The 12500-nt window shown below is 49.9% G+C and overlaps 1 protein-coding gene across 1 annotated transcript in view; it reads left to right on the top strand.

Annotated features, from left to right (window-relative positions):
- The window catches only part of LOC129694556 (ubiquitin-associated protein 2-like), a gene marked incomplete at its 3' end in the record, with an annotated part of 48368 nt that overhangs the window by 22439 nt on the left and 13429 nt on the right, over positions 1-12500 (top strand). Inside the window, exons 4-9 of the mRNA XM_055631283.1 lie at positions 1905-2015; positions 3011-3209; positions 5603-5698; positions 6885-6927; positions 9415-9518; positions 12138-12197. Of these exons, the coding sequence (XP_055487258.1) occupies positions 1905-2015; positions 3011-3209; positions 5603-5698; positions 6885-6927; positions 9415-9518; positions 12138-12197 (613 nt within the window). The remainder of the gene's footprint in view (positions 1-1904; positions 2016-3010; positions 3210-5602; positions 5699-6884; positions 6928-9414; positions 9519-12137; positions 12198-12500) is intronic.

Raw genomic sequence — 12500 nt, 5'->3', positions numbered from 1 at the left:
TAAACCTCCCTCAATAGCAAGAATGTCCTTCCTCAAATTAGGGGACACACACACACACCACATTGAAACGTACCGAACAGTGAAAGGCCTGGATAGAGTGGATGTGGAGAGGATGTTTCCACTAGTGGGAGAGTCTAGAGTCTAGGACCAGAGGGCACAGCCTCAGAATTAAAGGGCGTTCCTTCAGGAAGGAGATGAGGAGGAGTTTCTTTAGCCAGAGGGTGGTGAATCTGTGGAATTCTTTGCCACACAGACGGCTGTTGAGGCCACAAGTCAGTGGATATTTTTAAGGCAGAGATAGATAGATAGATAGATTCAATCTTAGGTACACAAAAAAGCTGGAGAAACTCAGCGGGTGCAGCAGCATCTATGGAGCGAAGGAAATAGGCAACGTTTCGGGCCGAAACCCTTCTTCAGATAGATTCTTGATTAGTATGGGTGTCAGGGGTTATGGGGAGAAGGCAGGAGAATGGGGTTGAGAGGGAGAGATAGATCAGCCATGCGGAGTAGACTAGACGGGCCGAATGGTCTAATTCTGCTCCTATATAGAAACATAGAAACATAGAAATTAGGTGCAGGAGTAGGCCATTCGAGCCTGTACCGCCATTCAATATGATCATGGCTGATCATCCAACTCAGTATCCCGTACCTGCCTTCTCTCCATACCCACTGATCCCTTTAACCACAAGGGTAGTCGAGGCCACATCTAACTCCCTCTTAAATATAGCCAATGAACTGTGTGGCCTCGACTACCCTCTGTGGCAGAGAGTTCCAGAGATTCACCACTCTCTGTGTGAAAAAAGTTCTTCTCATCTCGGTTGTAAAGGATTTCCCCCTTATCCTTAAGCTGTGACCCCTTGTCCTGGACTTCCCCAACATCGGGAACAATCTTCCTGCATCTAGCCTGTCCAACCCCTTAAGAATTTTCTAACTTTCTATAAGATCCCCCCTCAATCTCCTAAATTCTAGAGAGTATAAACCAAGTCTATCCAGTCTTTCTTCATAAGACAGTCCTGACATCCCAGGAATCAGTCTGGTGAACCGTCTCTGCACTCCCTCTATGGCAATAATGTCCTTCCTCAGATTAGGAGACCAAAACTGTACGCAATACTCCAGGTGTGGTCTCACCAAGACCCTGTACAACTGCAGTAGAACCTCCCTGCTCCTAGACTCAAATCCTTTTGCTATGAAGAATGTCTGTCCTCAGATTAGGAGACCAAAACTGTACGCAATACTCCAGGTGTGGTCTCACCAAGACCCTGTACAACTGCAGTAGAACCTCTCTGCTCCTATACTCAAATCCTTTTGCTATGAAGAATGTCTTTCCTCAGATTAGGAGACCAAAACTGTACGCAATACTCCAGGTGTGGTCTCACCAAGACCCTGTACAACTGCAGTAGAACCTCTCTGCTCCTATACTCAAATCCTTTTGCAATGAAAGCTAACATACCATTCGCTGCAATGAAAGCTAACATACCAACGTTTCGGGCCGAAACCCTTCTTCAGATAGATTCTTGATTAGTACGGGTGTCAGGGGTTATGGGGAGAAGGCAGGAGAATGGGGTTGAGAGGGAGAGATAGATCAGCCATGCGGAGTAGACTAGTTGGGCCGAATGGCCTAATTCTGCTCCTATATGTTATGAACTTATGAATTGAATATCCCTCGGTAGGAATGAACTGCAGATACTGGTTTAAAACCAAAGGTGGACACAGGAAGCTGGGAGTGGCTCAGGCAGCATCTCTGGAGAGAAGGAATGGGAAGAACGAACGGCCTCAATCCGAACCGTCATCCGTTTCCAGAGACGCTGCCTGTCCCGCTGAGTTCCTCCAGCATCTGGTGTCTCCCTCAGTAGCCGGGGCGACGGAGGGTGACCCTTGACCCAGCTACGTCTTGTGTTCTGCAGCTGATTGACATCACGAGCAAAAACCAGGATGAGTGCATGATCGCTCTGCACGATTGCAATGGAGACGTCAACAGGGCCATCAACGTACTCCTGGAGGGGAACCCAGACACGGTACTGCCACTGGGGGGGGTGGGGGTGCCTGTGTGTGGGCGTGCGTGTGTGTGCTTGCATGTGTGTGTGTGTGCGGGTGTGCGTTTGTGTGTGTGCGTTTGTGTGTGTGCGTTTTTGTGCGTTTGTGTGTGCGGGCGTTTGTGTGTTGTTGTGTGTTCGTGTGTGAGGGTGCGCCTTTTGTGTGTGGGTGTGTCTTTGTGTGTGGGTGTGTGCATGCGTTTGTGTGCGTGTGTTTGCGTTTTTGTGCGTGTATGCGAGTGAGCGGTTGTATGTGTGTGTGTGTGCGTGCGTGTGTGCGAGTGTGCGTTTGTATGTGTGTGTGTGTGCATGCGTTTGTGTGCGTGTGTGTGTGTGCGTGTGTGTGTGTATGTTTGTTTGTGCGTGTGTGTGCGAGTGTGCGTGTGTATGTGTGTGTGCGTGTGTGCATTTGTGTGCGTTTTTGTGCGTGTGTATGCGAGTGTGCATTTGTATGTGTGCGTGTGTGTGCGTTTGTATATGTGTGTGCGTGCGTGTGTGTGCGAGTGCGTTTGTATATGTGTGTGTGTGCATGCGTTTGTGTGCGTTTTTGTGTGTGCGCCTTTGTGTGTGTGTTTGCGTGTGTTTTTGCGCGTGTGTTTGTGAGAGCACGTGTGTGCTGTGTTCTGCATGTGCACGTTTTTGTGTGTGTGTGCGCGCGTTTGTGTGTGCGTGCGTGCTTTTTTTTTGTGTTCACGTGCTTTTTTGGCGTGTCCGCGCGCGTTTGTGTGCCTCCACGTTTGTGTGAGGCTGAGCGTGTGTGTGCGTATGTTTGCGAGTGTGTGTGTGTGTTTTCGCCGAGATCTTCGGTTTGCTCCCACTCCAAAGACGTGTGTGTTTGGAGGTTAATTGGCGCGAGTGGGTGCGGGATTGTGTTAACGTGCGGGGATTCCCCTGTCCATCGAAGTCTCGCTGTCCCCTCTCGCCCTCCACTACTCAGCATCTGTGTGTGTGTCTCTCTCCCCCCTCCCCTCCCGCAGGATTCCTGGGAAATGGTGGGCAAGAAGAAGAGCTTGGCGGGACAGAAGGAAGCTGGGCAGACGGAAGGCGGCGGAGGCAGCGGCGGCAGCGAGGAGAACAAAGAGATTCGCGACCGAGACCGAGATCGGGACCGGGAGTTCAGCCGGCGGCGTCTGGGAGGCAGCAGGAGAGGGAGGGGGACGAGCCGGGGCAGGGAGTGTAAGTGCCGCGCGGCCGGTCGCCATCTTTGTCGCTGGCTCGATGGGCCGAATGGCCTACTCCTGCACCTACTTACAAAATTCGTAAGGGTTACACAAAAAAGCTGGAGACACTCAGCGGGTGCAGCAGCATCTATGGAGCGAAGGAAATAGGCAACGTTTCGGAAATAGGCAACAAAAGGAGTAAGCCATTTAGAACGGAGACAAGGAAACACTTTTTGAGGGAGTGCAGTGTAGGTTTACAAGGTTAATTCCCGGGATGGCGGGACTGTCATACGCTGAGAGAATGGAGTGGCTGTGGGCTTGTACACTCTGTGGAGTTTAGAAGGATGAGGAAAGACATTATTGCCATAGAGGGAGTACAGAGAAGGTTCACCAGACTGATTCCTGGGATGTCAGGACTTTCATATGAAGAAAGACTGGATAGACTTGGTTTATAATCTCTAGAATTTAGGAGATTGAGGGGGGATCTTATAGAAACTTAGAAAATTCTTAAGGGGTTGGACAGGCTAGATGCAGGAAGATTGTTCCCGATGTTGGGGAAGTCCAGGACAAGGGGTCGCAGCTTAAGGATAAGGGGGAAATCCTTTAAAACCGAGATGAGAAGAACTTTTTTCACACAGAGAGTGGTGAATCTCTGGAACTCTCTGCCACAGAAGGTAGTTGAGGCCACACAATTCATTGGCTATATTTAAGAGGGAGTTAGATGTGGCCCTTGTGGCTAAGGGGATCAGAGGGTATGGAGAGAAGGCAGGACTGTCTTATGAAGAAAGACTGGATAGTTTATAATCTCTAGAATTTAGGAGATTGAGGGGGGATCTTATAGAAAGTTAGAAAATCCTTAAGGGGTTGGACAGGCTAGATGCAGGAAGATTGTTCCTGATGTTGGGGAAGTCCAGGACAAGGGGTCGCAGCTTAAGGATAAGGGGGAAATCCTTTAAAACCAAGATGAGAAGAACTTTTTTTCACACAGAGAGTGGTGAATCTCTGGAACTCTCTGCCACAGAGGGTAGTTGAGGGCCAGTTCATTGGCTATATTTAAGAGGGAGTTAGATGTGGCCCTTGTGGCTAAGGGGATCAGGGGGTATGGAGAGAAGGCAGGTACGGGATACTGAGTTGGATGATCAGCCATGATCATATTGAATGGCGGTGCAGGCTCGAAGGGCCGAATGGCCTACTCCTGCACCTAATTTCTATGTTTCTAGTGTCTAAACCGGTCCCTTCTGTAAACTCAAATCCAGTCATAAGGTCATTAGTAGTCGAATTAGGCCATTCGGCCCATCAAAGATTGAAAAGACTAGGCTAAGATTGAAAAGGCTCGGCTTGTGTTCGCTGGAGGTTAGAAGGATGAGGGGGGGGGTTCTTATAGAAACATATAAAATTATAAAAGGACACACACACAGAGTAGGGATTAACGGGCCCCTTTCACAATGGCAGGCAGTGACTAGTGGGGTACCGCAAGGGACCAGCAGCTATTTACAATATACATCAATGATTTGGATGAAGGGATTCAAAGTAACATTAGCAAGTTTGCAGATGACACAAAGCTGGGTGGCAGTGTGAGCTGTGAGGAGGATGCTATGAGAATGCAGGGTGACTTGGACAGGTTGGGGGAGTGGGCAGATGCATGGCAGATGCAGTTTAATGCGGATAAATGTGAGGTTATCCACTTTGGTAGCAAAAACAGGAAGGCAGATTACTATCTAAATGGCTTGGAGTTGGGAAAAGGGGAAGTACAACGGGATCTGGGGGTCCTTGTACATCAGTCTATGAAAGTAAGCATGCAGGTACAGCAGGCAGTGAAGAAAGCCAATGGCATGTTGGCCTTTATAACAAGAGGAATCGAGTATAGGAGCAAAGAGGTCCTTCTGCAGTTGTACAGGGCCCTAGTGAGACCACACCTGGAGTATTGTGTGCAGTTTTGGCCTGTTGGCCTTCATAACAAGAGGAGTTGAGTACAGGAGCAAGAGGTCCTTCTGCAGTTGTACAGGGCCCTAGTGAGACCACACCTGGAGTATTGTGTTCAGTTTTGGCCTGTTGGCCTTCATAACAAGAGCAGTTGAGTATAGGAGCAAAGAGGTCCTTCTGCAGTTGTACAGGGCCCTAGTGAGACCACACCTGGAGTATTGTGTGCAGTTTTGGCCCCCTAATTTGAGGAAGGACATTCTTGCTATTGAGGGAGCCCAGCGTAGGTTCACCAGGTTAATTCCCGGGATGGCGGGACTGTCATATGCTGAGAGAATGGAGCGGCTGTGGGCTTGTACACTCTGGGGTTTACAAGGATGAGAGGGGATCTTACTGAGACATATGTGGGGCAAACGCGTGTAACCTCTGGAATGTATTTTTCTCTCCACTCCCTCCCCCCCCCCCCCCCCCCCCCCTCCCCGCCTGCAGTTCGGGGCCAGGAGAATGGGTTAGACGGAGCAAAGAGCAGCGGCACCTTTGGCAGGACCTCGGAGAGAGGCAGACGGGGGCGGGGCAGAGGCAGAGGTGAGCACTTCATAACGACGGCATGCTGGTACTAGAACACCCTCCCCATCCGTGTGTGTCTCTGTGTGCCTCTGTGTGTGTGTGTGTGTCTCTCTGGCTCTGTCTGTGTGTGTGTGTCTCTCTGTGTGTGTTTCTGTCTCTCTATCTACGTGTGTGCGTGTTTCTGTGTGTGTTTCTGTCTTTCTGTGTGTGTGTGTATGTGTGTGTCCATGTAGGTGTGTCTATGTCCGTGTGTGTGAGTCCATCCGTCTTTGAGGGGGTGGGTCTGTGTTGGTGTCTCTATCTAGCGGTCTGCGTCCAGGTTTGTCTACGTCTGTGTGTGTGTGTGTGTCTTTGAGTGGGTGGCCCTGTGTCTGTGTGTGTCTCTGCCTCTGTCTGTGTCTATATGTGTGTGTGTGTGTGTGTTTGGTGTGTGTGTGTGTGTGTGTGTGTGTGTGTGTGTGTGGTGTGTGTGTGTGTGTGTGTGTGTGTGTGTGTGTGTGTGTGTGTGTGTGTGTGTGTGTGTGTCTCTCTGTGTCGTGTGTGGACCTGTGTTGTGTGTGTGTGTGTGTGTGTGTGTCTCTCTGTCTGTGTGGACCTGTGTTCCTGTGTGTGTGTGCGTGTGTGTGTCTCTCTGTCTGTGTGGGCCTGTGTTCCTGTGTGTGTGTGTGTCTCTCTCTGTCTGTGTTCCTGTGTGTGTGTGTGTGTCTCTGTCTGTGTGTGTCTGTGTTCCTGTGTGTGTGTGTGTGTGTGTGTCTCTGTGTGTGTGTGCCTGTGTTCCTGTGTGTGTGTGTGTGTGTGTGTGTGTGTGGGTGTCTGTGTGTGTGTGTCTCTCTGTGTGGGCCTGTGTTCCTATGTGTGTGTGTGTGTCTCTCTGTCTGTGTGGGCCTGTGTTCCTGTGTATATGTGTGTCTCTCTCTCTGTCTGTGTGGGCATGTGTTCCTGTGGGTGTGTGTCTCTCTGTCTGTGTGGGCCTGTGTTCATGTGTGTGTGTGTGTGTGTGTGTCTCTGTCTGTGTGGGCCTGTGTTCCTGTGTGTGTGTGTGTGCGTGTGCGTGTGTCGGGACATGCAACATCTCCGGACAAAACGAATGGGTGCAGTTTCGGGCCGAGACCCCGAGAGTCGCCCCAGCTTTTTGTGTCTTAGCTTCAGTGTAACCCAGCATCTGCAGTTCCTTCCGACACAAATTCTCTTCTGTCCGTTCTAGGTTTGGGCCGAAGAGGAGGAAGGTTTTCTGCCCAGGGGATGGGGTAAGTAGTTTTCCACAAACTCAACTGTCCGGGCGCCCCTTGTGCACGGAGACAAGTCTGTTCCCAATCCGCCGCTGATTTTCCCCTGCACCCTCGGCTCCGGAGCCTTGCCGTTTCATAGAAACATAGACAATAGGTGCAGGAGTAGAGGCCATTCAGCCCTTCGAGCCTGCACCAGCACCGCCATTCAATACGATCACGGCTGATCATCCAACTCAGTATCCCATCCCTGCCTTCTCTCCATACCCCCTGAGCCCTTTAGCCACAAGGGCCACATCTAACTCCCTCTTAAATATAGCCAATGAATTGTGTGGCCTCAACTACCTTCTGTGGCAGAGAATTCCACAGATTCAAAGGAGAGGAGAGGAGAGGAGAGGAGAGGACAGGAGAGGAGAGGGGAATATAGCCGATGAACTGTGTGGCCTCAACTACCTTCTGTGGCAGAGAATTCCACAGATTCAAAGGAGAGGAGAGGGGAATATAGCCAATGAACTATGTGGCCTCAACTACCTTCTGTGGCAGAGAATTCCACAGATTCAAAGGAGAGGAGAGGAGACGGGAATATAGCCAATGAACTGTGTGGCCTCAACTACCCTCTGTGGCAGAGAATTCCACAGAGGAAAGGAGAGGAGAGGAGAGGAGTATATAGCCAATGAACTGTGTGGCCTCAACTACCTTCTGTGGCAGAGAATTCCACAGATTCAAAGGAGAGGAGAGAGGAGAGGAGAGGGGAATATAGCCAATGAACAGTGTGGCCTCAACTACCTTCTGTGGCAGAGAATCCCACAGATTCAGAGGAGAGGAGAGGAGAGGGGAATATAGCCAATGAACTGTGTGGCCTCAACTACCTTCTGTGGCAGAGAAATCCACAGATTCACCACTCTCTTGTGTGTGAAAAAAAATGATTTTCTCATCTCGGTCCTAAAAGATTTCCCCCTTATCCTTAAACTGTGTGTGTGTGGCCCCTAGTTCTGGACTTCCCCAACATCGGGAACAATCTTCCTGCATCTAGCCTGTCCAACCCCCTTAAGAATTTTGTAAGTTTCTATAAGATCCCCCCTCAATCTTCTAAATTCTAGGGAGCACAAGCCGAGTCTATCCAGTCTTTCTTCGTATGAAAGTCCTGCCATCCCAGGAATCAGTCTGGTGAACCTTCTCTGTACTCCCTCTATGGCAAGAATGTCTTTCCTCAGATTAGGAGACCAAAACTGTACGCAATACTCCAGGTGTGGTCTCACCAAGACCCTGTACAACTGCAGTAGAACCTCCCTGCTCCTATACTCAAATCCTCTATGGCAAGAATGTCTTTCCTCAGATTAGGAGACCAAAACTGTACGCAATACTCCAGGTGTGGTCTCACCAAGACCCTGTACAACTGCAGTAGAACCTCCCTGCTCCTATACTCAAATCCTCTATGGCAAGAATGTCTTTCCTCAGATTAGGAGACCAAAACTGTAAGCAATACTCCAGGTGTGGTCTCACCAAGACTCTGTACAACTGCAGTAGAACCTCCCTGCTCCTATACTCAAATCCTCTATGGAAAGAATGTGTTTCCTCAGATTGTGAGACCAAAACTGTACGCAATACTCCAGGTGTGGTCTCACCAAGACCCTGTACAACTGCAGTAGAACCTCCCTGCTCCTATACTCAAATCCTCTATGGCAAGAATGTCTTTCCTCAGATTAGGAGACCAAAACTGTACGCAATACTCCAGGTGTGGTCTCACCAAGACCCTGTACAACTGCAGTAGAACCTCCCTGCTCCTATACTCAAATCCTTTTGCTATGAAGAATGTCTCTCCTCAGATTAGGAGACCAAAACTGTACGCAATACTCCAGGTGTGCAGTCCAGATTCCTCAGTCTGGTGAACCTTCTCTGTACTCCCTCTATGGCAAGAATGAGGGAGACCCTTCTTTTGGACTGAGGAAGGGTCTCGGCCCGAAACGTCAACGGTTCCTTCTCTCCAGAGATGCTGCCGGTCCCGCTGAGTTACTCCTGCATTTTAGAAACATAGAAACATAGAAAGTAGGTGCGAGAGCAGACCACCAGGTCCATCGAGCCCGCACCGCCATTCGCTCATGGCTGAACACTAAACAGACACACTTACCCACAAACAGTAGACACAAGACACAGAACACAAGACACTACCCTCCCCTTTATACCGCTATCACCCCTCTCCACCCCAAGAACCTCGTGATCTCCTGGGGGAGGCAAAAAACCGGATAAAAACCCAGGTCCAATTCGGGAAAAAAATCCGGGAAATTCCTCTCCGACCCCAATTTTGTGTCCCATCGTCAAACGGCGTCACGGGCTCCAGACGGCTGTGCGGGCGTATGGTAAATGTCGCACGACCTGTGGCGGAAGTGATGGCCCAAGGGCCTTGAGTCTTGTCGGCCACGGGGGGACATGTTTCGACGGCTGAAAGCAGCAGAGGTTGAATGACAAACCGCCTGTTTTTCTTTCTGTCTCCATGTCTCCATGTTTCAGGACGTTCAATCCCGCCGACTACACCGACCCGGCCGGTGCGGATGAATACTACGGCAACGCCACGTGGAACAGCGGCGGCGGCTTCGACACGGACGACGGAACAAGTAAGCGCCCCGCGCTCGGGCGGTTCAAACTGCGGAGAGTGGGGATATCGTTTATCGTGCACCAACTTCCAATTAGCGCCCCCCCCCCCCCCCTCCTCTCAGGCCGAGTTATAGAAACATAGACAATAGGTGCAGGAGTAGAGGCCATTCGGCCCTTCGAGCCTGCACCAGCACCGCCAACTCAATATGATCATGGCTGATCATCCAACTCAGTATCCCATCCCTGCCTTCTCTCCATACCCCTGATCCCTTTAGAAACATAGACAATAGGTGCAGGGGTAGAGGCCATTCGGCCCTTCGAGCCAGCACCAGCACCGCCATTCAATATGATCTTGACTCCATGTGTGGTCTCACCAAGACCCTGTACAACTGCAGTAGAACCTCCCTGCTCCTAGACTCAAATCCTTTTGCTATGAAGAATGTCTTTCCTCAGATTAGGAGACCAAAACTGTACGCAATACTCCAGGTGTGGTCTCACCAAGACCCTGTACAACTGCAGTAGAACCTCCCTGCTCCTAGACTCAAATCCTTTTGCTATGAAGAATGTCTTTCCTCAGATTAGGAGACCAAAACTGTACGCAATACTCCAGGTGTGGTCTCACCAAGACCCTGTACAACTGCAGTAGAACCTCCCTGCTCCTAGACTCAAATCCTTTTGCTATGAAGAATGTCTTTCCTCAGATTAGGAGACCAAAACTGTATGCAATACTCCAGGTGTGGTCTCCCCAAGACCCTGTACAACTGCAGTAGAACCTCCCTGCTCCTATACTCAAATCCTTTTGTTATGGATGCTAACATACCATTCGCTTTCTTCACTGCCTGCTGCACCTGCATGCCTACTTTCAATGACTGGTGTACCATGACCCCCAGGTCTCGTTGCCTGCACCATTCGCCATTCAATATGATCATGGCTGATCATCCAACTCAGTATCCTGTACCTGCCTTCTCTCCATACCCCCTGATCCCTTTAGCCACAAGGGCCACATCTAACTCCCTCTTAAATATAGCCAATGAACTGTGTGGCCTCAACTACCTTCTGTGGCAGAGAATTCCACAGATTCACCACTCTCTGTGTGAGAAAAAAAAAATTCTCATCTCGGTCCTAAGAGATTTCCCCCTTATCCTTAAACTGTGTGTGTGGCCCCTTGTTCTGGACTTCCCCAACATCGGGAACAATCTTCCTGCATCTAGCCTGTCCAACCCCTTAAGAATTTTGTAAGTTTCTATAAGATCCCCCCTCAATCTTCTGAATTCTAGCGAGTACAAGCCGAGTCTATCCAGTCTTTCTTCACATGAAAGTCCTGACATCCCAGGAATCAGTCTGGTGAACCTTCTCTGTACTCCCTCTATAGCAAGAATGTCTTTCCTCAGATTAGGAGACCAAAACTGTACGCAATACTCCAGGTGTGGTCTCACCAAGACCCTGTACAACTGCAGTAGAACCTCCCTGCTCCTAGACTCAAATCCTTTTGCTATGAAGAATGTCTTTTTCCTCAGATTAGGAGACCAAAACTGTACGCAATACTCCAGGTGTGGTCTCACCAAGACCCTGTACAACTGCAGTAGAACCTCCCTGCTCCTATACTCAAATCCTTTTGCTATGAATGCTAACATACCATTGGCTTTCTTCACTGCCTGCTGCACCTGCATGCCTACTTTCAATGACTGGTGTACCATGACACCCAGGTCTCGTGTGCTTTGGTGTGGAAACAGGCCCAACTTGCCCACGTCCGCCATTCCTTCTCTCCAGAGACCACTGCCTGCCCGCTGAGTTACTCCGGCATCATCGATCTGCCGTTCCTCCCTACACAAATCTAGAATCGATGTTTGTAAGAACCTTTTGTTTAAGAAAGAACTGCTGATGCTGGGACCATTGAAGGTAGACAAAAAATGCTGGAGGAACTCAGCGGGTGAGGCAGCATCTACGGAGCGAAGGAATTGGCGACGTTTTGGGTCGAGACCCTTCTACAGACTGATGTGGGGAGGGGGGTGGGGAAGAAGAAAGGAAGATGGGGGGACAGTGGGGGAGCTGGGGAGGGGAGGGGAAGGGGTGGAGGAAGCAGGGACTACCTGAAATTGGAGAAGTCCATGTTCATACCGCTGGGGTGCAGACTGCCCAAGCGGAATACGAGGTGCTGCTCCTCCAATTTGCGGTGGGACTCACTCTGGCCATGGAGGAGGCCCAGGACAGAGAGGCCGGATTGGGAATGGGAGGGGGAGTTGAAGTGTTGGGCCACTGGGAGATCAGGTTGGTTATTGCGAACTGAGCCTGCTGAGAATGGCCTCTACTCCTGCACCTAATTTCTATGTTTCTATGTAAACATGGGATGTGGAAATGGGACGGAGGTTTTGCCTGTCCAACCCCTTAAGAATTTTGTAAGTTTCTATAAGATGCCCCCTTACCTAACCTAATCCCATTGAGTTAATTCTGTGTGTGTGTGTGTGTTTTTCGAAACGGATATCCACATGTTTTGAGTAGGGGGGGGTGGGAGGGAAGAATTAAAAAATAATAAGCTAAGCAGGGAGTCGAATGCAAAGACTGTGCCTCCATCTTAACGGATGAAAACAAACTAACTGTTAAATCAACTGTATCTTTTATTTTTGTTTCCCCTTATTCAGGGCTGCAGTTCAGTGGGGGCTCCGGAGCAAATTGTCCCAGAAAGTTTGAGACTGTGCCTGGTATGCTCACTGCGGACTCCCGGTTTCACGCGCCCCCCCTGTCGCTTCCACCGTTGTCTCCTTTACCCACCTTGCGTCCTTCATTTTTTTTTAAATGGGGGGGGATCAAAGTTTGTTTCTAGACACTCGAGTCGAGTCAAAAGAGTTTATTGTGGATAAATGTGAGGTTATCCATTTTGGTGGCAAAAACAGGAAAGCAGACTATTATCTAGATGGTGGCCGACTATGAAAAGGGGAGATGCAGCGAGACCTGGGTGTCATGGTACACCAGTCATTGACAGTAGGCAAAAAAGCTGGAGGAAC

This window comes from Leucoraja erinacea, unplaced genomic scaffold (assembly GCF_028641065.1).
Source record: "Leucoraja erinacea ecotype New England unplaced genomic scaffold, Leri_hhj_1 Leri_707S, whole genome shotgun sequence".
NCBI classification, from domain to species: domain Eukaryota; kingdom Metazoa; phylum Chordata; class Chondrichthyes; order Rajiformes; family Rajidae; genus Leucoraja; species Leucoraja erinaceus.
The sequence above is the reverse complement of the archived record's forward strand: the minus strand, read 5'-3'. Positions and strand labels throughout refer to the sequence as shown.